This window comes from Brassica rapa, chromosome A06 (assembly GCF_000309985.2).
Source record: "Brassica rapa cultivar Chiifu-401-42 chromosome A06, CAAS_Brap_v3.01, whole genome shotgun sequence".
Lineage (NCBI taxonomy): Eukaryota > Viridiplantae > Streptophyta > Magnoliopsida > Brassicales > Brassicaceae > Brassica > Brassica rapa.
In genome coordinates, this window is record NC_024800.2 from 28808305 (window position 1) to 28833918 (window position 25614).

The 25614-nt window shown below is 34.6% G+C and overlaps 6 protein-coding genes and 1 pseudogene across 6 annotated transcripts; 4 read left to right on the forward strand and 3 right to left on the reverse strand.

Moving 5' to 3' along the window:
* Positions 1 to 26: 26 nt before the first annotated feature.
* On the forward strand, positions 27 to 2238 carry LOC103828036 (alkane hydroxylase MAH1-like). The gene has a single exon (XM_009103617.2). It carries the CDS (start codon positions 454 to 456, stop codon positions 2008 to 2010), a length of 1557 nt encoding a protein of 518 aa, XP_009101865.1. The 5' UTR covers positions 27 to 453; the 3' UTR covers positions 2011 to 2238.
* Positions 2239 to 4961: 2723 nt separating this feature from the next.
* Positions 4962 to 9344, forward strand: LOC103828037 (alkane hydroxylase MAH1). The gene is made up of 2 exons (XM_009103618.2): positions 4962 to 6747; positions 8517 to 9344. The coding sequence occupies exons 1-2, from the start codon at positions 5867 to 5869 to the stop codon at positions 9151 to 9153; spliced, it is 1518 nt and encodes a 505-aa protein (XP_009101866.1). The 5' UTR covers positions 4962 to 5866; the 3' UTR covers positions 9154 to 9344.
* Positions 9345 to 9506: 162 nt separating this feature from the next.
* LOC103828038 (alkane hydroxylase MAH1) lies at positions 9507 to 11449 on the forward strand. Its single transcript, XM_009103619.2, has one exon. The coding sequence runs from the start codon at positions 9561 to 9563 to the stop codon at positions 11112 to 11114; it is 1554 nt and encodes a 517-aa protein (XP_009101867.1). The 5' UTR covers positions 9507 to 9560; the 3' UTR covers positions 11115 to 11449.
* A 1882-nt stretch (positions 11450 to 13331) lies between these two features.
* On the reverse strand, positions 13332 to 16754 carry LOC103828039 (alkane hydroxylase MAH1). The gene has a single exon (XM_009103622.3). The coding sequence runs from the start codon at positions 15413 to 15415 to the stop codon at positions 13868 to 13870; it is 1548 nt and encodes a 515-aa protein (XP_009101870.1). The 5' UTR covers positions 15416 to 16754; the 3' UTR covers positions 13332 to 13867.
* A 261-nt stretch (positions 16755 to 17015) lies between these two features.
* Positions 17016 to 20689, reverse strand: LOC103828040 (alkane hydroxylase MAH1). Its single transcript, XM_009103623.3, has one exon. The coding sequence runs from the start codon at positions 18661 to 18663 to the stop codon at positions 17131 to 17133; it is 1533 nt and encodes a 510-aa protein (XP_009101871.1). The 5' UTR covers positions 18664 to 20689; the 3' UTR covers positions 17016 to 17130.
* Positions 20690 to 20982: 293 nt separating this feature from the next.
* LOC103828041 lies at positions 20983 to 23669 on the reverse strand (annotated as a pseudogene).
* Positions 23670 to 23892: 223 nt separating this feature from the next.
* On the forward strand, positions 23893 to 25458 carry LOC103828042 (protein SLOW GREEN 1, chloroplastic). Its single transcript, XM_009103624.3, has 4 exons — positions 23893 to 24572; positions 24657 to 24800; positions 24866 to 24946; positions 25042 to 25458. The coding sequence occupies exons 1-4, from the start codon at positions 23952 to 23954 to the stop codon at positions 25225 to 25227; spliced, it is 1032 nt and encodes a 343-aa protein (XP_009101872.2). The 5' UTR covers positions 23893 to 23951; the 3' UTR covers positions 25228 to 25458.
* The last annotated feature ends 156 nt before the right edge of the window (positions 25459 to 25614 follow it).

Below are 25614 nucleotides of genomic sequence, written 5' to 3' on the forward strand. Positions count from 1 at the left end.
ATGGTTTCAATAAGCTTTTATTAGTTGAAGTTAGAACCGTTAAATACTGACTATTTTTAATGTATTAGAAAAGTTGGGTCTATCACAAAAATAAAAGTTAGGTGTACATAATGGCAATTTAATGCTTTCTAGTTTTATGATATACGCATTAACCTTGCGTTGCAGTTAAAAAAAAAGCTTAAGCGTATTTTAGAAACAATTTCCTTAGTGATGCTAAAAAGGAAAAACAAGAAACATTTCAAATTTCATGACTCAAATGGCTTCAATAGAATAGAGAGGCCCCCCTTTTTTAACTTGTTAACATTATTAAGCTGGGCCACGATTTACCCACTTCAATCAAAGTTGCTTAAGTAGTGTGTGTGCTGCAGTGTGCATATATATAAGTGATGTTCCTTCTGCTAGCAAAGTAACCACCACACACACAAGTGTATCTTAATCAAACGCCTTACTCAAATGCCTTCCATAAATTTATTTGAAGATTCCTTTCCCGGGTTGGTGTCTCATGGACCAACTCGTTCGGCTTCAAAAACTCTCTTTACCATCCTTTGCTTTCTCATCCTCCATTACTTGCTGTTCAAGAAACGTTATGTCCGGTTCCTTAGGAACTTGCCGGTTCTCCGGATGCTTCCCGGTCTGCTCATGACGCTCCACCGGATACATGACTTCACCGTCAAGATTCTTGAATTCTCCGGCATGACCTTTCTTTTCAAGGGACCGCCGTTCGCTGGCATGGATATGTTGCTCACCGCTGATCCAGACAACATTCATCATATAATGAGCTCAAACTTCTCAAACTACATCAAAGGACCGGGGTTGCAAGAGATTTTCGATGTGTTCGGAGACGGGATATTCACTACTGATTCAGAGATGTGGAAGAACCTGAGAAAGTCTATTCAATCCATGCTCCATCACCAAGAGTTTCAAAGGTTTTCGATGAGCACCATGACGAGTAAACTCAAGTCCGGGCTTGTTCCTCTTCTCAATCATTTTGCTGAGGAAGGAACAGCTGTGGACTTGCAAGATGTGTTTGGGAGACTCACTTTCGATACAACGTTAATCCTTATAACGGGTTCTGATCCTAGAAGTCTCTCTATTGAGTTGCATGAGGATGAACTAGCCAAGGCTCTCGACGATACTGGAAAAGGGATTTTGAGTAGGCATGTTAAACCAAGATTCTTGTGGAAGATGCAGAACTGGATGGGGTTGGGACAAGAGAAGAAGATGAGTCAAGCTAGTGCTACTTTTGACCGTGTATGCTCCAAATACATATCAGCCAAGAGAGAAGAGATACTAAGATCACAAGGAGTTCTTAATGGAGAAGGTGAGGATCTTTTAACTTCCTTCATGAAGCTGGATACAACCAAGTACAAGTTCTTGAATCCGAGTGATGATAAGCTCCTTAGAGACACTATCTTAGCCTTCATTATAGCGGGGAGAGACACAGTCGCTTTCACTCTCTCTTGGTTCTTCTGGCTTCTCTCTGTAAATCCACATGTAGTAGCCAATATTCGTCAAGAGATCATCGACACGACCGGCAATGGCCAAGAGAACCTGGACAAGTTGGTGTATTTACAAGGTGCCTTGTTTGAAGCAATGAGACTCTATCCACCAGTTTCCTTCGGGCGCAAGTCTCCTGTCAAATCAGATGTGCTTCCAAGTGGTCATAAGGTTGATGCAAACTCTAAGATTATTATATGTCTTTATGCCCTGGGGAGGATGAGAGCCGTTTGGGGGAAAGACGCATTCAAATTCAAGCCAGAGAGATGGATTACTGAGAATGGAGGCCTAAAACATGAGCCTTCCTCCAAGTTTTTAGCGTTTAATACCGGTCCCAGAACTTGTCTAGGTAAGCATTTAGCTATCACTCAGATGAAGATGGTGGTCGTGGAGATATTACAAAAGTATGACGTTGAGGTTATCAAAGGGCAGAAGATTGAGCCAGTTCTTGGTTTTATGTTGTCGATGAAGCATGGACTAAGAGTCAAAGTTGCTAAGAGATGTTCATCTTGAAATTAATTATGTATGAATTAAATCATTGCAAATCTACTGCACTAGCTTATAAATAGAACTTTAAAATCTTATGGTTTGATCAACTGATTCTTGATATGTATTTGTGTGTTTGATGGTTTCTTTCTTTTTGACTTCCATGCTGTGTCTTTTAATAATGCAACCATGCTAAGCCGTCAACATGTACTTGTACGTTATGACCAAGCATATTAAAAAGGTCACTTGAAAATATGATATGAGCAGGAAAACTGGTATGTTAATATTGCAATTAACGTGATTATCATTTGAATATATATGAATTCGTTGCTTAACAATTCTAATAAATAAAATACTAGTCAAAAAAAAAAAATTCTAATCCCTTATATATTAATTGAGAAACATTACAACATTATTTTGTAGACACGTGTCAACATGAGAATGAATTTCAAAATTTTTAGAGAAATATGTTGGTCCATCTTAATTTATATTATATTTTTTATTAAACTGACGATTAAACTGATAAATAGTGTACAAAAGAATATTCTCGCACATTCCTTAAATAAAAGCTATGGAATTGCCTATATGATTAACGTATATATGACAATTAATGATTATGAATAATAAATATTTGATAATAATTTTTGTATCTTAGCTCTTTTTTGTTTAATTTTTATATTATTAAAAGATATTAAAACAACTACATTAACCATATAATAAAAAAAATTATATGTTATATTTAAAATTTTTAAAACGACTATAAATTATTAAAAACGTTAAATGTCTCACACTAAAATTTTGTGATCAATGGTTTAATTTTTTTTTGGTAATAACAAGATACAAATGATCATAAATCGTATGAATATGAGTCTCATTTACTAGATATTCATATTATATAATAATATGGTTTAAAATTAAACTATATAACATAGAATAATACTTAAATATGATAATTTCTAAACTGTATTGAAAAAGTATTGAACCCTTAATATTTTAATTTTGAAATTTGCATTAAAAAAATCGCACATTAGAAATTTTGTGTTTATCATATGAATATGAATTCTCAAAATATAAATATTTATATTAAAATATACTATATATTTATGTTCATGTCATTCAAATTTAGTTATATACCATATAAAATAAATAAAATGATTTTTTTTATTTATTTACCAAAAAATATCGTAAATAAACAAGATATATTGTTTTGATTTATGTCTTTACTTTAATTTAATTATATACATAATATATAAATAAGTAATAATAGATATAAATTAGTTTTATATATAACATCAATCCCGAGCAATTGTACGGGTTCTAATCTAGTAAATAAATTATGACTCACATATTTTAGACCATATTTAATAATGCATAACTATAAAATTTTAGTAAATGATATTACTTAACTTTGTGGATTAGCATACCCATCAACGAGTCGTGACGGGCTTTGTTACTCCGTAGCTTTTAATACAAGCAACAAATTTGGGTATAGTTCTAAGCTAAGAATCTTATATATTAAAACATAAATAACAACATTCATTTATGTATGATTTTTTTTTTAAAATGGACCTAATTGACATATTCCTATAAAGTCATGTTACATTTAATTCACTAATCTTATCATTTAAATTTTGAGTTTACCAGAAATTTTTATTGAGCTATCAATAATTAAATTTAAAAAAGATGATTCATTGGATTTATAGATACTATAAATTAAATACATATAATTTAATATTATAATATTATATCTCTATATGTTAAATATTTAAATATTTATCGATGTTAACTTTTAAATTATAAAGATTTTTTTTGGGCTATCAATAATTAAATTTGTCTATATTTAAATATAATTTTTATTGGCCTATCAATAATTGAATTTACGGAATAGATGATTCATTGGAGTTATAGATAGTATAAATTAAATAGATATAATTTAATGTTGTAATATTATACATCTATATGTTAAATATTTAAATATTTATCGATGTTAACTTTTAAAATTATAAATATTTTTTTAAAAATAACAAAATTATATTATCTAACAATGATTAATTTCTACTACCTTAAACCAATGAAAACAAATTTTAAACTATATAGTTTATTTTAAATAAAAATAAGAAGAATCCAATTGGTTAAACAGTTTTTGATAAAGTTAAAGTTACATAGATTTGTTCAAACTTCATCTATTATGAAACAACAAAACTTTTCTAAAACATCAAGTATATTGAAATGGAGGGAGTACTATTTTTATGTGTGATATGTTTTTTTACATATTTATAAAATAATAAATATATATTGAATAATTAAAAAGTCAGTATCTCTAACATATATAATTAAATTAATATGACGACATAAATAAATTTCATTAATCCAAATAATCACATTTTCTATTTTAGATGGTATATAATTAAATTTATATGACGTTAACATATATATAGTGCGTATTTTTAGTATTGGTATATTTTAAATGATGAGTTCTACTCATATGGTTTTTTATCATTTGTATATTCTTATAACAAAAACTTTAAATCACAGATAACAAAATTTTTATTGTGTGATTAACAGTTTTAGTAATTTATAATTTTTAAAAAAAAATTCGAGGCTAAGTTTAAAATTTAAATATTAAGTTTTCAATATTTGTTCAATAGATTTTACCAAAAATATTTGTTCAAATAAAATTTTGAAATTAAAATATTTATATATTTTATATGGTATATAGTTTAATTTTAATATATATATATATATATATATCTTTTACACTTAATATTTATTAAATGAGACTTCTTACTTATATGATTTTGTAATCATTTGTATTTTATAACCAAAAAAATTTAAACCATGGTTCACAAAAATTTGAATGTGAATTTTTAACAATTTTAGTATTTTATAGTCGTTTTAAAAAAAAAATGATAACATATATAAAAAAATCTACTTTTTATTATATGGTTAATGTAGTTGTTTCATTTATTTTATAATTTAAAATTAAACATATATGATAGAGAATACACTAATTTTTATCAAATATTTATTATTCAAAATCATTAATTTTTATATATACTTTAGACATATTAGGCAATTCTGTAATTTTTATTTATGGAAATAATGAGAAACATGAATAATGAATTTATGGTTAGTTAAATAAAAAAACTTATTATATGTTTGGATGGACCAACTTAATTCTCTAAGGATTCTAAGACTCATTATGGTGATGATACATGGTTATCTAAAATGTTGTAATGCTTCTCTTTTAATATATAGGGGATTATAAATCTATTTTTATAAAAAGAAAAGAATATCACTAAATTATAATTTAAAATAAAAGAAAATAAAATATATAACTGGATATATATTTTATAAAGTTAAAAGTTATCTAAATATTATACATTGTGAAACAACCAAAAATAAATTAAAACATCTTTTAAAACAGAAAGAGTATAGCATTTTTTTAATTTCAAAATTTAATGTATATAAACAATCCTTAAATGTGCCTTGACGTGTGTGCACAGCACACACATGTGTTCATGTAACTTCAATTCCTTGTGCCAAAAATGCAACCACCATCACAGAGGTGGGGTGGGGTGTGTATCAACCCAAAATTGTGCTTCGGCTTGGTTCTATTTAATGGACAATATTCATAACATAACAGAAGTTGTAACTAAAACCATCATTCTTAATTTATTCGAATTATAATTATATACTGTATGTATATATGTATATTGTTTGTAGTTGAAAATATCTATATATATACATAAAGAGTTTCAATCTGTTGTGCCTTAAAGTGTGTGCTGATGCAGTGTGCATATAAATTCAGTTCCTTCTACCAGAAAAGTAGCCATAACAGAGGCGCGCTTGTACATTAATCAAGCGCTAGCTTTACTCAAATATGGCTTCAATAAGCTTACTTGAAGCTTCCATGGCCATCCTTTGCTTTCTCATCCTTTTTTACTTGCTCTTCAAGAAACCTCATGACCGGTTCCCTAGAAACTGGCCGGTTCTTGGGATGCTTCCTGGTCTGCTCGTATCGCTCCACCGGCTTTACGACTACAGCGTTGAGATTCTTGAAATCTCTGATTTGACGTTTCTATTGAAGGGACCACGGTTCTTTGGAATGGATATGTTAGTCACGGTTGATCCAGCTAACATTCATCATATAATGAGCTCAAACTTCTCAAATTACATCAAAGGTCCTGAGTTCCACGATGTTTTTGATGTGTTTGGAGACGGGATACTCACGGCGGACTCAGAGCTATGGAGAAACCTGAGGAGGTCTTATCAAGCCATGGTCCATCATCAAGGGTTTCAAAAGTTTTCAGTGAGTACTATGACAAGTAAACTCAAGGACGGTCTTGTTCCTCTTCTTAATCATTTTGCTGAGGAAGGAACAACTGTGGACTTGCAAGACTTGTTCGGGAGGTTTACTTTTGATACAATCCTAATCCTTATAACCGGTTCTGACCCTAAATCTCTCTCCATTGAAATGCATGAGGATGAACTAGCCAAGGCTCTCGAGGATGTTGGAGAAGGAGTTTTTTATAGGCATATTAAACCAAGATTCATGTGGAAGCTGCAGAACTGGATGGGGCTGGGACAAGAGAAGAAGATGAGTCAAGCTAACGCAACTTTTGACCGTGTGTGCTCCAGATACATATCAGCCAAGAGAGAAGAGATAATCAGATCACAAGGAGTTCTTAATGGAGAAGGTGAGGATCTTTTAACTTCCTTCATGAAGCTAGATACAGCCAAGTACAAGCTCTTGAAACCGAGTTGTAACGGCCCGGTTCCTGGCCCAAAAATTTTCATAAAAGAATGGGCTTCTCTACGGCCCATTTCACAAAAAACCTAGGGTTCCCTTCACCCTTTCCTTTATAAAGAGATGCAGCCCATTCTTTTCTCTCATTTTCTGAAACTTGAGCGAAGCTCTGCAGAGATTTAGAGAGACTTGGAAACCCTAGCCGTCAAGCTTCTCTTTTCCCTCTTCCCTCTTCTTCTCTCACGCCTCTCTTTCTCTCCTCTCTCCCTCCTCCTCGCCGGTGCCATGTGGTGATGGTGGTGGTGGTTGCAGCCGTGGTGGTGGTGACCAGATCTCGTCTCTCTCTTGTTTAGTTGTTCCAGATCTGTTCAGATCTCTTCATCCTTGTTTCCAGATCCAGATCTAGGCTAAGGTGGAGTGTTTCGAACCCAACCTTCTTTCATGGTTCTGTATACTCCTATATGTTGGAGTTAGGTTTGCTTAGACCCTGTTTGGGAGTTAGGTTGATAGTACATGGTATTGCTAGGATGATAGATGAATGGATCATGATGCATAAGAACCCTCATACTGATAAATGGGACTTGATGAACTGAATTGAATTGTTGTGGTAATGGTTGATTGGTAGTTGATACTTGTATGTTTGGTTGTGATGTCCCATGTGTTGTTGTGATTGAAGTTAGGATGCTAGAGAGAAATAAATGCTAGGATGATAGGTGAGCAGTGATTATAAAAGTTATTGAAGTAGAACTTGAATGCGATGTGTATTGTGTGTGACACCGATAACGGGTGGCGTCTAGTGATTGAGTCCAAGTACAAGTATGAATGAAAAGGGGAGTAATTGGGAATGAGAAGGGTTAAGTGGAAACGATAAGGAAGTGAAAGGATAAGTAAAAGTATGAAAGAATGATGTTAAGGTTAAGCATGGGTGGGAAAGCATATAGAGAGTCTAAGGAAAGTAGGTGGGGTAAGTAGTCCACGCTAGGTATCCATAGGAGATGTGGCGAATCCACATGAATATGGAAGCACCCATAGGAGATGTGGCCAATCCACATGAATATGGGGTAGAAGCCTAGTGGGGGGCTACCCACTGAGGAAAAGTATGTGTGGCAGCAGTTCACGCTAGGTATCCATAGGAGATGTGGCGAATCCACATGAATATGGAAGCACCCATAGGAGATGTGGCGAATCCACATGAATATGGGGTAGAAGCCTAGTTGGGACTACCCACTGATGAAAAGAACGTGTGCCAACCGCGAGAGGCGGGATATAAAAACGTGCATCATGGTCGGGTAACGGGGAGTTAAAGGTGTCATAGGATCGAGTTGGACTGGTAAGATGAGTCGGTTAAGTCTAGGGTTTGACCTGTGTGGCAATGAGTGAGATCATTGTATTGATTGATCACTAGGTTGTTAGAAATGAATGGAAGTTAATGTGGAAATTACAGATGACGATAGGAAATGATAAAATGCATTAACTGATTGTAGTGGCTAGTCGGTCCTAGTTCCCGCATAGAGTAGTATAGAGTGTCATGCGGGCAGGCTGGTCTAGAGCCACTTCACTGAGTAACTTGTTGCTCACCCCTCCATTTCCATTTTTTCCTGTGCGCAGGACTGTAAGTAGAAGTATATGGATGTGGGTGTGACGGTATTTCAAAGAAGGTTATGCGCTCGTCTCTCGGGACCAGTAACGGGATACGTAGGGTTGTCTAAATGAGTAGACACGTGTCCATAACGCCCCTTCGATAACCCCGGTCGGACGCCGGGGGATCGGGCTGTTACACGAGTGACGATAAATTCCTTAGAGATACTATATTGGCCTTCATTCTAGCAGGAAGAGATACAACTGCCTCAGCTCTCTCTTGGTTCTTCTGGCTTCTCTCCGAAAATCCAATAGTGGTTGCCAAGATTCGTCAAGAGATCATCGACAATGATCTACCCAGAACCGGAAATGGACAAGAGAATCTGGACAAGTTGGTGTATTTACAAGCTGCCTTGTTTGAAGCAATGAGACTCTATCCACCAGTTTCCTTTGAGCGCAAGTCTTCTGTCGAATCAGATGTACTTCCAAGTGGTCACAAAGTCGATGCAAACTCTAAGATTATTATATGTCTCTATGCATTAGGGAGGATGAAAGCAGTTTGGGGAGAAGATGCCTTGCAATTCAAGCCAGAGAGATGGATTACTGAGAATGGAGGCCCAAAACATGAGCCTTCCTCCAAGTTCTTAGCGTTTAACTCTGGTCCAAGAACTTGTCTAGGTAAGCATTTGGCAATCACTCAAATGAAGACAGTGGTCGTGGAGATATTACAAAAGTATGACATTAAGGTTATCCAAGGTCAGAAAATTGAACCAGGTCTTGGCTTTATATTGTCAATGAAGCATGGACTTAGAGTCACAATTACTAAGAGATATTCAACATGAAACTGATGTATGAAATAAATCATTATTCGTACACGTAAACGCAGTGTGTGTACTTCATAACGGGCTCATAGCTGTTGCCTGCTATTTAGTTTAAGCCCAATGGTCTATTGACATCTATTGTATTTCCATTTTCATTGCTTCATCATCAAGAAAATTATCATTAATGAAAGTCATGTGGATCCGTGTATAAATCTTCAACCGGAAACCGTTAACAATCTTAATATTCGTCTAGCTGTTAACTTGCGAACATGATTTTCACACATTTCTTGAGCGTCAATTCAAAGACTTCATTTCTTCTTATTAAAATGTAATGGAACAATAGACTTTGCAACTTGTCTAGTTGATTTGTCTATATAAATCAAATTACTTGTTCTTCACCTGGTGTACCTCAAAAAAAAACCTTTATAATGGCTTCAGTAGGTTTATATGAAGCATTAATAGCTTTCTTCTTTTTTCTCACATTCTGTTTCTTGTTTAACAAGAAACCCTTTAGCTACTTACCCTTCCAGAAAACCCTTAAAAGCTACCCTTGGAATTGGCCGGTTCTCGGTATGCTTCCCGGTGTGCTGGTGAGGCTCCACCGGATATATGACTGCAGCGTCGAGGTTCTCGAGAACTCCAACTTGACGTTCCAATTCAAGGGCCCATGGTTCGCTGGAATGGATATATTGGTCACAGTGTATCCAGCTAATATCCATTATATATTAAGCTCAAACTTTTCAAACTACATCAAAGGTCCTGAGTTCCAAGAAATTTTTGAAGCCTTTGGAGACGGGATCATCAACTCAGACTTAGAGCTATGGAGGAATATTAGGAAGGCGTCTCAGGTCATATTCAGCCATCAAAAGTACCAAAACTTCTCAAAAAGTACTACTCGAAGTAAACTCAAAGACGGGCTCCTACCTATTCTCAGTCATTTTGCATTTGAAGAGATGGTTGTGGACTTGCAAGACGTGTTCCAGAGATTCATGTTCGACACAACCTTCATTTTCATCACCGGGTCTGATCCTAGAAGTCTCTCCGTTGAAATGCCTGAGGTTGAGTTTGCTAAAGCTCTTGATGATGTTGGAGAAGCGATTGTGTATAGGCATATCACACCAAGATTCTTGTGGAAGCTCCAAAAATGGTTTGGTATCGGAACAGAGAAGAAGATGGTGAAAGCTAATGCCGTTCTTGATCGTGTTTGTGCAAAATATATATCAGCCAAGAGAGAAGATATAAGATCACAAGAGATTGCCGATGAAGAGAGTGAGGATCTATTGACATCCCACATAAAGCTAGATGCAAGCAAGTACGAGCTCTTGAATCCTGAAGATGATAAGTTCCTCAGAGACTTCACAGTAGGTTTCATGGCAGCTGGGAGAGATTCAACGGCATGCACACTCACTTGGTTCTTCTGGATTTTGTCTGAAAACTCTAACGTGTTGTCCAAGATTCTCCAAGAAATCAACGAAAATGTACCAATAACTAGGTCTGACCAAGACAAGTCATCGTACTTGAACAAGCTGGTGTATCTACATGCAGCATTAAGTGAATCAATGAGGCTCTACCCACCAATACCATTCGAACGCAAGTCACCAATCAAACCGGATGTGCTTCCAAGCGGGCATAAAGTCAAATCAAATATCAATATTATGATATTTATTTACGCTATGGGGAGAATGAAAGACATGTGGGGAGAAGATGCAGCGGAGTTCAAGCCAGAGAGATGGATTTCAGAGACAGGAGGGCTGAGACATGAGCCTTCTTACAAGTTCTTGTCGTTCAATGCCGGTCCAAGAACATGTTTAGGTAAGAATTTAGCTATGGATCTGATGAAGACAGTGATTGTGGAAATATTACAAGCGTATGAGATTAATGTCGTTAGTGGACAAAAGATTGAGGCAAAACCTGGTCTTATTCTTCACATGAAGCATGGGCTTAAAGTCACAATTGCTAAGAAATGTTCCAGCTTGGAGTAAAATGCATTTTGTATGGATTAGAAGGCTAAATAATGGAGTACAATGCTCATGCTTTTAAGTTATTTTCGTCACAAAAAGGAACGTATTATGCGATTAATAAGGAGATCACAATGCATGGTCCACGCTAAGTATTTATTAATCCAATGCTCCACTTAGGGTATGACTGGTTTTCCCGCTACCACCCGCAAACGCAGCTTTTGCGGTTGGTAGCGGTTGCTGGCGTTTTGCAACAATCGTTCAAACCGCTCTAAACCGCTCCAAATCGTTCCAAATCACTCTGAACCTCATAAATTCAAAAGCTGGTTCCAGCTAGCGTTTGCGGTTGCGGGCGTTTGCGGGAGGATAAAAAAAATTATTTTTTTTCCAAAGCAATATAAATACAAAAATAAAAAAATTCAAGAAAAAAATTAAATTGAAATTATAAAAATGCTAAAATATATCAATTAAATTTTAATTAATATTATAAAACTTTAAAATAAAAATATTTTCTATATTTTTAAAAAATTTAAACTATAACTTTCTAAATATAAATTTTATTTTATTATAATATTATTATTTTTGATATTTTTATAATTGTATAAAATGTAAATATTATTAATTTATTATTTAACTGCTGTTGCATTTGGTAGTTAACCAGTCATAAGTATCCCGCAAACGCACAAATTTCTAACCGCAGAACCAGTCGTACAAATCTCTTAAAACCGCTAGAAACCGCAACCACCCGCATCCGCAAACTTCCGCAACCGCAACCGCAACCGCTGCGGTTAAACCAGTCAGGCCCTTAATCTCTTTCACACAATCGTTGATATAATTTTCGTTTAATATGTTACAGATGTCATACATGTGATCTAAACTTTAAAGGGGCTGTAAACATAATAACGTAATTTCATCAATGACTTCCTCATCAAGGTTACTCCTTCAGTTACTTCAATGATAAAGATTAAAGAAAGTCTTTCAATTAAGTGATTTAATTATCGTTAAAAAAATAAAAAAAAAATTAAAGTGATTTAATTTGCATTGTCAAATGTCAATCATGTGATCCTTGTTCATTGGAGATCACATCACACGCTGTTTTCCAGACATCTGCGATATGAAATTGAAGATTTACCTTATTAAAATTTAATTAAACGTGGTGAAACACTATAGACTTTATCATGTGTATAAATCAAGTTACTTCTTATTCTTATCTAATTTACCCACTATCAAACTTCACTAGTGGCTTCTATCAGCTTATTTGGTTACATGCTTTCTCATCTTTTATTATTTTCTCATCAAGCAACACGTCCGTTACTTGCAAGTCCTAAATAAAGGGTCATGTGAGGAAAATCATAATAGGTTTTGAAATGTCGACAAATTAGTAAGAGGCAATGTACATTTTGAAATGAAATGATATATCATGGATGACTGGTTGATCTTTTTCTCATTTCTTTAGTTTTATTTATTTTCAAATTATCAAACATAGGGGGTGATTGGTTGGGTTGTAACTGTAGAAAATTTACTTTAGCATTTTGTCTGTAGGATTTTTGATTTAGCTTTATGTGATGTAGCTTTAAAATTTCCTACAGCTAAAAAAATAGAGCTTTAGAAAATAATATATTTACAGCCATTTTTTGTGTGTTTTTGCTGTAACTTTAATTTTTTGGTTGTAGATTTAAAAACCAAGATAAAGCATGATTGGTAGTATTTAAGGTTGTAGATGAAAATTAAAGCTAAAGTCAGTTCTTACACCCCAACCAATCACCCCCATAGTCTATATATCATGATTTAACTTTACTTTTTGAAAGTTAAAGATTACATCAAAACTCTACCAAATTTTGCAATCATGATGTAGCTTTTTCAAAAGATAGAACAAAAAAAAAAAAGAAGATTTTTTCTATATATTTATTAGGCAAAAATCTTATATATTTTTCATTTAGACTGTAGACTTTTAACAAAAAAAGAAGAAGATCATCCATAATAAATAAATTATAAAATCATAGATAAAATTAATTACTATTTTGATAGTATTTTTACTATACTTTTTAAGATTATAGGTAATATTTATTTATTTACTTTTAAATATTTTATAGATTACTAAGTTTTTGAATAACATAAATTTTATTTATATATTACATTAGATAATTAAATAATAGCAAATCTATCAATTTATATTTTGTTTATTAATATAAAATATTTTAATTAATGAAAAAATAATTGTTTATAAATACATCATATATCTTACATGTTGTGTATTTTAAGATATTTACAGCAGAATTTATATATACATCCAGAATAACTACAGTAAACAACTATTTGAAAAAACAATCTACAACAATAAATTTATACCTACAATCAACTCACATACAACATAATTTTACATGTAAGCATTTAACGCTAGAATTCAACCAATCATCCACATCGGCATATATATCATAATAATTGAAACTACAATCTTGTGTATTTTTATAAATTAAAACTCATTCTTTATGGAAAGATGATTTATTAAATGAATAAATAAAAACTGAAAGAGAATGGCATACAATTTTTTTTAATGCTGACCTGAAATTAAAAAACAATACTGGATAATTTAATTATTCTTTATCCTTTCCAGATTTATTTATATTTTTCTACTCAAAATTCAGAAAATATATTTAAAAATTTTAAATTTAATTTTATTGGATGAACCACTTAAAAAGTGATATGAGATTTCCACACTTAAGGGAGGCCAAAGGAAGCATTGACTGTGGATAATATAAGATTATGCTTCGGAAAATTCAGACCAAACATGTCTTAGTGACTGTGACTTTAAGACCATGTTTTGTGTGGAGAATAACAGAAGGAGCTGGTTCGATCTTTTGCCCTTCAACCATCTTAATCTCGTAGTTTTGTATGATTTTCACAGCCACACTCTTCATTTGCGTCAAAGCCACTTCTTTCCCCAAACAAGTTCTTGGACCAGCGTTAAAGGACAAGAACTTATAAGACGGCTCATGTACCGACTTCCCACTCTCAGAAACCCACCTCTCCGGTTTAAACTCCAATGCATCTTCTCCCCAAACCGTTTTCATTCTCCCTAATGAGTAAAGACAGAACAGAATCTTCGAGTTGGCTTCCACTTTGTGTCCGCTCGGAAGAACGTCGGTTTTAGTAGGAGACTTGTGTTGAAAGGGAACCGGTGGATAGAGTCTGAGGGCTTCACAAATTGCACCATGCAGATACACCAACTTCTTTAACTCTTGTGGATTGAATGAATCAGAATCATCATCATCATCATCGGTCTTTGTTTTTGGTGATAGAACTGTCTTGATTTCTTGACGAATCTTGTCCATTGCTTCTGGAAACTTAAGGAGAAGCCAGAAGAGCCAAGTGAGACCAGATCCTGTCGTGTCTCGGCCCGCTAACATGAAGGTCAAGATCGTGTCTCTAAGGAATCTGTCGTCACTCGGATCCAACAGCTTGTACTTGGTGGTTTCCAAGTTCATGTAAGACGTCAGCAAATCTTGAGAAGCAGGAGGAGAATCTATATTTGTGATGACCTCATCTCTCTTAGAAGCTATGTACTTGGAGCAAACACGATCAAAAGTAGCACGAGCCTTCGTCATCTTCTTCTCATCTCCTAGACCAATGAAGCTTTCCATCTTCCACAAGATCTCCGGCTTGACGTGTCTGAAGAATATGGCTTCCTCTGCATCGTCCAAAGCTCTCGCAAACTCTATTTCCGGCATCTCAACCGAGAGACAACCTGGATCATACCCGGTCGCTAAAACACACGTAGTGTCGAACGTGAATCTTTGGAAAACATCTCCCAAGTTCACAACGAGTTTCTCATTAGCAGCATGGTCGAGAAGTGGGACAAGCCCTTTCTCTAGCTTACTCATGCTTGTAGCTAATGAAAACTTTTGAAACTCGGGATGCATCATCATGCTTTGAGCTGACTTCCTCAGATCCTTCCACAGCTCCGAATCCGCGTTGAAAATCCCATCTCCCAAAACGTCGAACAGCTTCTTGAACTCGGGACCTTTAGGGTAGTTTGAGAAGTTTGAGCTCATGATGTGGTGGATGTTAGAAGGATCAACCGTGACCAACATGTCGAGGCCCGCGTAACACGGGCCTTTGCAAAAGTAGGTTAAGTTTGTGACCTCGAGAATCTCGGTTATGAAGTCGTAAACACGGTGGATTTCAACGAGCAAACCAGGGATCACACCGAGGAAAGGCCAGTTTGTGGGACACAGACGGTGATGTTTCTTATTGATCAAGAAATGTCGAAAGAGAAAAAAGCAAAGGAAAGCAATGGAGATTTCAAACAAGCTTAGGAAAGCCATTAGAGATGAATTAAAGGGTCTTTTCTTGTTATTAGATAATACTAAATGGCTGCTTGGTTCCAGATTATATATAAGAATTAAGCATTGCCTTTGTGCATCTTTTTGAAACTGGTGATGTGTCTACATCGACTGAATAGGTGAATGATAAGATGGAATAAATTTTATTTTTTGGTAACTGTGTCCTCTTTTGTTTGTTTGGTATTTGCAGGTTTGTCGGAAGTCAAAATATCTTCTGTAAAACAGTGCATGTTACATATATATTACCCATTCAGTTATAACTATTTTAGTATAGCAACAAATATTACTGGATCATGCATTTTTAAATACAGTTCACATACACTAATAGTCTTTTTTGGGTCAAATACACTAGGTGATCTAGATTCTCATCTATATTCTGAAAACGCGAGAATTTTGTAGGTTGCCGATGCAGATGCATGCCTAGCTTGATTGCAGATAATAAAATACATCTACAAACTATTTTTTTTACTTAAAATCAACTAATATTTCAAAAAAAAATTATTTTTTCTGCATTGGATAGCATGTCGTGATTAATCCCATAAATTTTAAAATTAACTAAAATAATCATATTGTCATTTAATTCAATAAATATCATTGTCTAATTAACTAGGAAACTTTTGATAACTTTTTTAAAAAAATACCGTTTCAAAAAAAAATCATATGCATGTATCTCTTTATATGCTCAATTATTTTTTAAAAATGTTAAAAAATATGAAAGAATCATATGCATGTAGCTCTTTATAGATTTTCTTATTTTTAGTAACATCTTTTGTGAACAAGTTTTAGTAACAAATATGTTGACTAGCTCTCTCGGTTACTACTTTTCAAATTTTGAAATCTGCAATGGACTGGTTAAATGTACAGATTAATATTAACAAATATACCATAATAATGAAGATTTTATACTTTTTATGATAAAAATATTTTTCTAATCAAATTTAAGCGTTAGTTGTCAGCCTTTCCTATTATTCTAAAATGTTCAACATGATTATATATCCAATATAAGCTACGATAAAAAAGATTTTGGCTACTTCAAATATTATATAACCTGTATTGCAATAGCATGATTAATCTTACTTCTATATAATTAGCATATGAAAACATGTTCATATAAGCCACTAATATATTGTTCCCCAAAAGCGCAAGTTCCCCAAAAGCCCAAGTTCCCCACCAGCTGTAAAATCTTACCTATTCAAAATAAATTGCTTAGCTCTTGTAGCTCGTCCTTTCTGTGTACGCAAATAAATGCAACACATGAAACACGATCGACTATGTTCGACGCTCGAGCAAATTATTGAGGAAGAGAGGACCAAGGTAAGCGACAAACTATAAAAAATAAAGTAAGTTCATAGGTTGAATAAAATAAGTTTATATGAACAAAATACAAATAAACTAAAGTGAATATGGTTTTCTATAGTTTCTATAAGTATAATTATATCCTCTTTTTAACCACAGGAAGAAAATTTTCTATAGATTCTATAAATTTTAGTATATGATTTGATTTGCACTAAAATAATATTATGGATCCGGAACTTTTGCCCACATCCATATATTTTACTCAAAATCACAAAACTACCAATACTTTCTGAAATAATTATATTTTATTAGATAACAATCAAGCTGACATGAGATTTCCATATTTCATGAGAGGACAAGGAAATAATTACGTCAACTGTCCACGTTTCTAGTCATAACATTCAGACCAAACATCTCTTAGAAACCGTGACTTTAAGACCATGCTTCATGTGGAGAATAATAGAAGGAGCTGGCTCGACTTTGTGCCCTTCAACGACCTTAATATCATAGTTTTGTATGATTTTCACAGCCACTGTCTTCATTTGCATCATAGCCACTTCTTTCCCTAGACAAGTTCTTGGACCTGCGTTAAATGATAAGAACTTATAAGATGGCTCATGTACTGACGTTCCATTCTCAGTAATCCATCTCTCCGGTTTAAATTCCAATGCATCTTCTCCCCAAACCGACTTCATTCTCCCTAATGAATAGAGACAGAACAAAATCTTTGAGCCGGCATCGACTTTGTGTCCGCTTGGAAGAACGTCGGTTTTAGTTGGAGACTTGTGTTGGAAGGGAACAGGTGGATAGAGCCTTAGGGCTTCACAAATTGCACCATGTAAATAAACTAACTTCTTCAGCTCCTGGGGATTGAATGAACCATAATCATCAGTCTTGGTTCTTGGAGATATATTTTTGTTGATTTCTTGAAGAATCTTGATTATTGCTTCTTCGTTCTTACATAGAAGCCAGAAGAACCAAGTGAGTGCTGAGCCTGTGGTGTCTCTACCAGCTAACATGAAGCTCAAGACCGTGTCCCTAAGGAACCTGTCATCATTAGGATTCAACAACTTGTACTTGGTCGTGTCCACATTCAAGTACGCCGTCAGCAAATCTTTAGAACCACTATTATTAGTCCCACGGCTTATGTCATCTCTCTTGGAAGATATGCACTTAAAGCAAGCACGGTCCAGAATGTTGTGAGCTCTTTTCAGCTTCAACTCATCTCCAAGCCCAAACAATCTTTGCATCTTCCACACCATCTCCGGCTTGACATGTCTGTAGAAAATAGCTTCCTCGGCATCATCTAAAGCTCTTGCAAACTCAATTTCAGGCATCTCAACCGAGAGACAACCTGGATCATACCCGGTCGCTAAAACAAAGGTACTGTCGAACGTGAATCTTTGAAACACGTCTTGCAAGTCCACAACGAGTTTCTCTTTAGCAACATGGTCAAGAAGTGGGACAAGCCCTTTCTCTAGCTTATTCAAGCTTGTAGCTATTGAAAAGCTTTGAAACTCTGGATTCATCATCATGCTTTGAGCTGATTTTCTAAGATCCTTCCACAGCTCTGAATCTACGTTGAAAATCCCATCTCCCAAAACGTCGAATAGCTTCTTGAACTCGGTCCCTTTAGGGTAGTTAGAGAAGTTTGAGCTCATAATGTGGTGGATATTAGCAGGATCAACGGTGAACAACATGTCGAGGCCCCCTAAAAAGGGGCCTTTGAAAAGATAGTTTAAGTTCCCATGCTCAAGAACCTCAGTTATAAAGTCATAAACACGAGGGATCTCTAGGAGCAAACCGGGAAGCATACCAAGGAACGGCCAGTTTGTGAGAAAGGAGGGGTGAGGTTTCTTGCTGATCAAGAAAATTTGAAAGATGAGGAAACAAAAGAAAGCAATTGAGATATCAAGTAAGCTTACCAAAGCCATTATGGAGAAATTTTAAAATAGAGATATCACACTAAAGGGGAAGGTTAATATAAAGGATGAAAATGTTGGAGATAACACATGTTGAAAAGGTTAATATAATTTTTTTTTTTTTTTTAGTCAAAAAAATATGTAAGAGATTTAAATAATATATATTGGACTTGGGTTATTCTACTTATCGCCAACAAATTAAAAAATAGAAACCAGAAAGCATCGTGTTTAATTTGTCTCCTTTGAAATTGATTAAATGTCAGTGTCTCAGCAATCATAACACGAGGGATCTTACCTTATCTTTAAGGTGATTATGTACTCTTTTGTTTGTTTGGTATTGTAGCTTTATGCATGTCAAATCTTTCGAAAACCAATGGTCCAGTGCATGGGACGTATTACTATAATTGTTAAGTAAAAGCCAACTTCCAGCTGCGTTTGTCTAACCAATATGGGAGCTTTGTATATTAATAATTGTTAAGTTTGTTTGGTAACTAAAAAACATTATGTACATAAATTATTTGTATATATATGGGAGCTTTGTATATATATATATATATATATATATATATATATATATATATATATATTCTGAATATATTTAGTTAATTTTTAATTTATTTTATCTTTCTCTAAATATTTTTACTAAATTTATATTAGAATATTTTATACTATTATTTCTATTTTATAAAACTAATACATAGTACAGTTAATAACTTAATACATCAAAAGGGTTATTAATTGTTGACAAAATAGTAAGTCATATTTTACAGCAAATTCACTATATATATTTACAGTTTCTATCACATAGTTTTTATTGAAAATTACATTAAATCATAACTGTTATCTTCACTCAGTTATCATACTACATATATATCGCCAATGGAAGCCTTAGACGGTTATACAAATCGATGTTCAAAAGAAAAGTCAGTAAGAAAAGTTTTTCAATTCAATACGGGAACAAAAGGAAGGTAGTTAGCTTTAACGGAAGAAATTGTATGTAATGACAATATTGCCGCTTTAACAATGTTAGTTGTTTGCTACAAAAAAAAATCAGGTGTCCATAGTATTCGACTCAATCTGTGCCGTTTGTAATAATTGATCTGAAAGGAACAATAATTGAGCTGTTGGGACCGTGTAGGTGGTGGTGATTGATGCTATGATGTGTACTGACATTTGAGTTATTATCTACTTTGGCATATTCATGGATAGTTTTTTGTGTCGTATATTTGAGTTATTATACGATGATTTGAGTCATTCTTTTTTATACATTTTCTTTTCTCAAACTTTATTATGTACAAATTAACATTATGAGTATATTAGTATCTTGTCAATGTGACAATCATCGTATCTTATATATTTACTTTCAACGTTTAAACTATGAGTGAATTTGTTAATATTTCTATAGTAGACAAACTATATAGTAGTTTTCCCATACCAATATAAATTTGAAGTAAACCTCAAAACTTAATCCTCTAGAGATTTAACGTTTTAACACACACACACACACAAAATCAATCCTCTAGAGGAATTAGATATCTTTGCTACGTAATGGATGGGTTTCCATTTTGACCTCCACTCAGATAGCAATTTACAACTACATAATCTTAAACCAGCGGGTTGAATAATACTTCGTTGATGTTGATTAGAAAAGGACATGGTTTAGGTGCACTCTTCAAAAAGAATGAAGAGTTCATATTAAAATCTTGAAAATATTTTAAAGCAGTGAATTTTATATGGATTGATTTTTTTAAATACTATAATTCAATATTCTTCGTTAAATATTTCTATTTGGAGGTTATAAATTTTCGATCCCAAAATTTTTAATTTTAAAAATGTTTATATGTGATTGATTCAGTTTTCCAGTTAATAAAACAAAAGAGGTTTTATAAATTTGTATAAACTTTGTGAAAGAAACAAAATTTAACAAACAAACAAAAAAATTGAATTCGAAAGTGACATGAAACGGTACAATACCGCTTTTGATAAGTTAGCACATTTTTCTTGGGATCTCCTCAAGTCACTCGCTAATCAACCAACTACCTCTTCAATTCCCACCTATCTTTTTGTCTACAAAGACTGAATTCAGATTATGTGAAAAATGTATTTTGACTTCGAAGCCTCGTCTGTTAAAAAACCTGTGGATATTCTTACTTTTATGCAATGTACCAAACCAAAAGATTCACCTCAAAAATATCTGTGATCGAGCTGGTAAAAAGTCTCCAAGGTTAATTTGTACTTAAATGTATGAATATGATTTAACAACTCAAAAGAAATACACCCATACCTTTTTTTTTGGAACTCATTCGTAATATTATGAAATGAGAAGCAGTAAATGATATAAGATATGTTTAGAAAACAGTGGTAAGCAATTGGCACAAGTACAGCATGTCTTGATATCTAAACTTCTTATTTAGAAAACCGATAAAATCAAATCTTAGCTACACGAACTTTGAGACCATATTGCATGCGAAGAAGAACAGAAGGAACTGGTTCGGTTTTGTGCCCTTCAACGACCTGAATCTCATAGTTTTGTATGATGTTCACAGCCACCGTCTTCATCTGCAAGAACGTTAACTTCTTCCCCAAGCAAGTTCTTGGACCAGCGTTAAACGCCAAGAATTTATACGAAGGTTCATGTTTCAGCCTTCCACTGGCTGAAATCCATCTCTCTGGTCTGAACTCTTCTGCGTCATCTCCCCATACAGATTTCATCCTCCCCAATGCATAAGTTGAGATAACTATCTTCCAATTCTCATCGACTTTATGCCCACTTGGAAGCACGTCTGGCTTTGCTGGTGACTTGTGGTTAAATGGGACAGGTGAATATAGCCTTAGCGTCTCACACACGGCACGTGTAGATACACGAGTTTGTCTAAATCCGCAGGATCAAACTTTGGCATCTTCTTGTTAATCTCTTGTCGGATCTTGGTCATTGCTTCAGGGTTTCTTGAGAGGAGCCAGAAAAACCAAGTGAGGGCCGAGGCTGTTGTGTCTCGTCCTGCTATCAGGAAACCTAAAATAGTGTCTCTGAGGAACTTATCATTACTTGTTTTCAAATGTTTATATTTTACCGTGTCCAGAGTCATGTAATATGTTAACACATCTGTCACCTCTCCTTTTGGGTCATGACTTTTGATCTCCTCCTTTTTGGATGATATGATCTTCTCGAGCAGTTCATCGAAAACCGCGAGGCCTCCTCTCAACCTCTTCTCTACTCCAACACCAAACCTATATTGGAGCTTCCACAAGAAAGCTGGCTTGACATGTCTATAGAAGATTGCATCTGAAACTCCATCCACAGCATCACCGAAATCAACCTTGGGCATTTCAAGGGAGAGACATTTTAGGTCATACCCGGTCATCAAAATGGTAGACGTGTCGAACAAGAATCTCTGGAACACATCTTGCAAGTCGACAAGGATGTTTTTCTCAACAGCGTTATCAAGGATATGAACAAGCCCTTGATTTATTTTGCTCACGCTTGTACTCACCCAAAGTCTTTGGAAGTCTTGACGGCTAAAAATGGCATGAGACGAGTTCCTCATGTCCTCCCACATACCCGAATCAATGTTGAAAATGGCATCTCCGATGACTTCAAATATCTTCTTAAACTCCATTCCTTTAGGGTAGTTAACGAAATTTGAGCTTAGAATGTAGTGGATATTCACTGGATCAACAGTGAGCAATATGTCAGTTCCACTTAGCCATGGTCCTTTGAAGCAAAACGTCATACCGGTGGCCTCAAGGAGCTCGGTAATCCAGTCATAGATACGATGGACTTGGAGGAGCAGACCCGGAAGCATCCCAAGAACCGGCCAGTTCGTGGGCAAAGGCTTGTGGGTTTGCTTGTAAAGTAAGAGACAACGGAAGACGAGGAAGAAAATGAATGCTATGAAGATATCAAGAAAGCCTATGATCATCTCCATTATAGACTTGTCACAAAATGATTTTTTCCGTATTAGTAAATCATACAAGAACTTCCGTGCTATTTATAACAAGAAGTAATTAATTATATGCACATGTATTTAGTTTTTTTTTTCTTGGTAAAACACATGTATTTAGTTGTTCAACAAAAAACGCACATGTATATTAATTTTGTGGTTGCATTAGTATGTGTGACATCAGTAGATCATTTGATCTAACTAGTTATTGTTTCCGGTTTTATACTCCTTCTTCTTAATATATAAGTCATTTTTTAAAAAAATTATGTTCCAAATTATATAACGTTTTTAGTTTTCTATGTAAAATTTATTAACATTTAATGTTATATGAACAAGGATAATATATCTTCTATTTTATTATTAGTTGATTTGTGGTTAAATAAATAATTAATAATGTTTTTGTTGAGAAAATATAAAAAATTAATAATTTTCTTAATTTATGTGCACAATTCTAAAACGATTTATATTAAAAAACTAAAAAAGTAATTAATATGCATGAGAACAATCGTCATCGGAACGACTGTTTCTTCCCATTACAGACGTGTCACAAAAGCGTTTCTCCAAAAAAATAATGAATGAGTAATTCATACAAGCAGGGCCGACTTCGATAATTTGGGGGTTCTAAACCATTTAGTAAATATTTAAAAAATTTGGAAGCTTAATTTAAAAATAAAATAAAAAATTGGAGATCTATTTACATATAAAAAGTTTCAAAAAGTTTAGAGATCTAAGGCGAATGTTTCATTAGGTTTTATCGAAGACCGACCCTGCATACAAGAGCTTGTTTGCTATATAGAACATGTAAGAAATTAATTATATACACATGTGTATTAATTTTGTAGTTACATTGGTATGTGTAACAACAACATTAATTCATTTGATCAATTAGTTATCGTTTCTAAATTTAAGAGATGCATGCAAACGATCGTCATCAGATCAAAAACAAGCTAAATGCACATATGTAGATGCAAAACCCTACATGCTTCATAAATGTAAAACCCATCCAAGTTCAGACTAAAGATTGAGTTGTCATCAAATCTGAAAGAAGTTCAATAATCGAAAAATCCATCCAATATCACACTCAACGCAATTATTTAAATGCATTTTAATTAATTAAAAGGATTAAGCAATTTTATTACTTTGGAATTAATTCGAATTGAATAGGATGGGTGGTACAGTGATAAAATTTTCAGGATTAAGGGGTTTATTGATAAAACAAAAACTACTGGGGGATTAAGTGTAGAATTCAACAGTAGAGTCTAGAGAAGTGAACTCTTTTCACTTAACTTATATTTACACAAAAGACACTGTAAAAACATAAACTCTCGTAAATGCTCTCTTGAGATTGTCTCTTAAGAAATGAGTCCCGTCGGAGTATCTGCCCTCTCTTCTCCGGCTAAATTTCACCGCCGCCGGGAAAAAGCACAGACTTTTACTCCGACCCACTTCCCTAATCCAAATGGGTTTCCATCTCCGTGGAGAAAGTCTCGACCTTTCGCTCCCAAACTCTCCCAATCCCTCAATTTCGCTTCCCCCTCTCCACATCTCCCTCTCATACGCTCCTCGACGTCTCCTTCTTCCAAGGACTTCCTTCAGATTCTAGCGAGAAAAGCAGCGATCTTTCTCGTCGGGTCGTTTGTTTTCCTAGGGTTCTGTTCTTCGAAGCCCGCTTTAGCGCTGCCCACTGCGACTGCGAGCTCTCAAACGGAGCTAGAGGACGAGGCAATGTTCGAGAAGGTTCTGGAGAGTGAGCCGGAGAATATGGAGGCGATGAAGGCTGTTTTGTATAAGAAGATGAGGAGAGGGAAACCTGAAGACGCCGTCAAGTACGTTGAGAAGCTGATGAAGTTAGAGCCTCGTGAAGTGGAGTGGAAGCTTCTTGAAGCGCTTTGCTATGAGACGATGGGGCAGTTGAGTAAAGCTAAGAGATTGTTTAAGGATATTCTCAGAGATAACCCTCTTCTGATAAGAGCTTTGCACGTATGTGTTTTTCTCTCCTTTTGGATGTTTCTCAAAATCTGTGTTGGTCGGTAATAGAATTTGTATTGTCTTATTACTTTGCAGGGTCTAGCTATGGTAATGCACAAGTCTCATGACTCATCTGTCTTTGATATGCTGAATGAAGCTATGGAAGTTGCTCGGCAAGGAAACCGAGTGACCGAGGAGAGAAACATTCAAGTCTTGATCGGCCAAATGCATATTGTTAAGGTAAGCAGCGTTAAGAGGGAATAATGGATATGTACTACTTATGTGAGATTGGTTTGAAACCTCAGGGTCAATTTGAAGAAGCTCTAAAGATATTTCAAGAGATGGTGAAGGATAACCCTCGAGATTTTCGACCGTATCTTTGCCAGGTAAATTCATGAGGAAAATGAATATTTATTGACTCATCTCTCAGCTATTTTGTTGCTGTTGCACTTTGAGGAAGTTGCTGGTGATTTGTTTTCAGGGGATAGTGTATAGCTTGATGGATAAAAAGGAGGAAGCAGATCAACAGTTTGAGATCTATTGGAGTCTTGCACCTGAAGAATTCCCACAAAAGGGGTTTCTTGACGATGTTGCGTTGGCTGCTCAAGCCAAATCCCGAGAACGACTCCAAAACACTTTCAAAGCTAAGTTTACTCACGGGAAGTAAATCAACGGTTAGATGGTTATCTTCTCAAAGCTTCATCAGTTAAAGGCAGTTTTGTTTTTGATTTTTCTCCCTCTAGATTCGCGTAGTTATAATCAGACATGAGTTTCTTTGGTTCAGTGTTTATCTCTCTGGTGTGCGTTTCTTGATTCATCTATTCGACTCTTCCACCACTATCAACTTTTAATGTTAAACCAACAAACCCCTGAGTTTAAAAAATGTATGCTTCCTTCAGAAGTTTCAATTAATAACGCATAGTATATACATTTTCACAAGAAAATAATAACAGGCTTTAACAGTGGAAGCCCATTTCCTCTTTGTTGGCCTAGTGGCTCCTTTAAGGGCCCATTTGGATTCGGACATGAAAATTTACAAAAAGAAAAGGTTGCA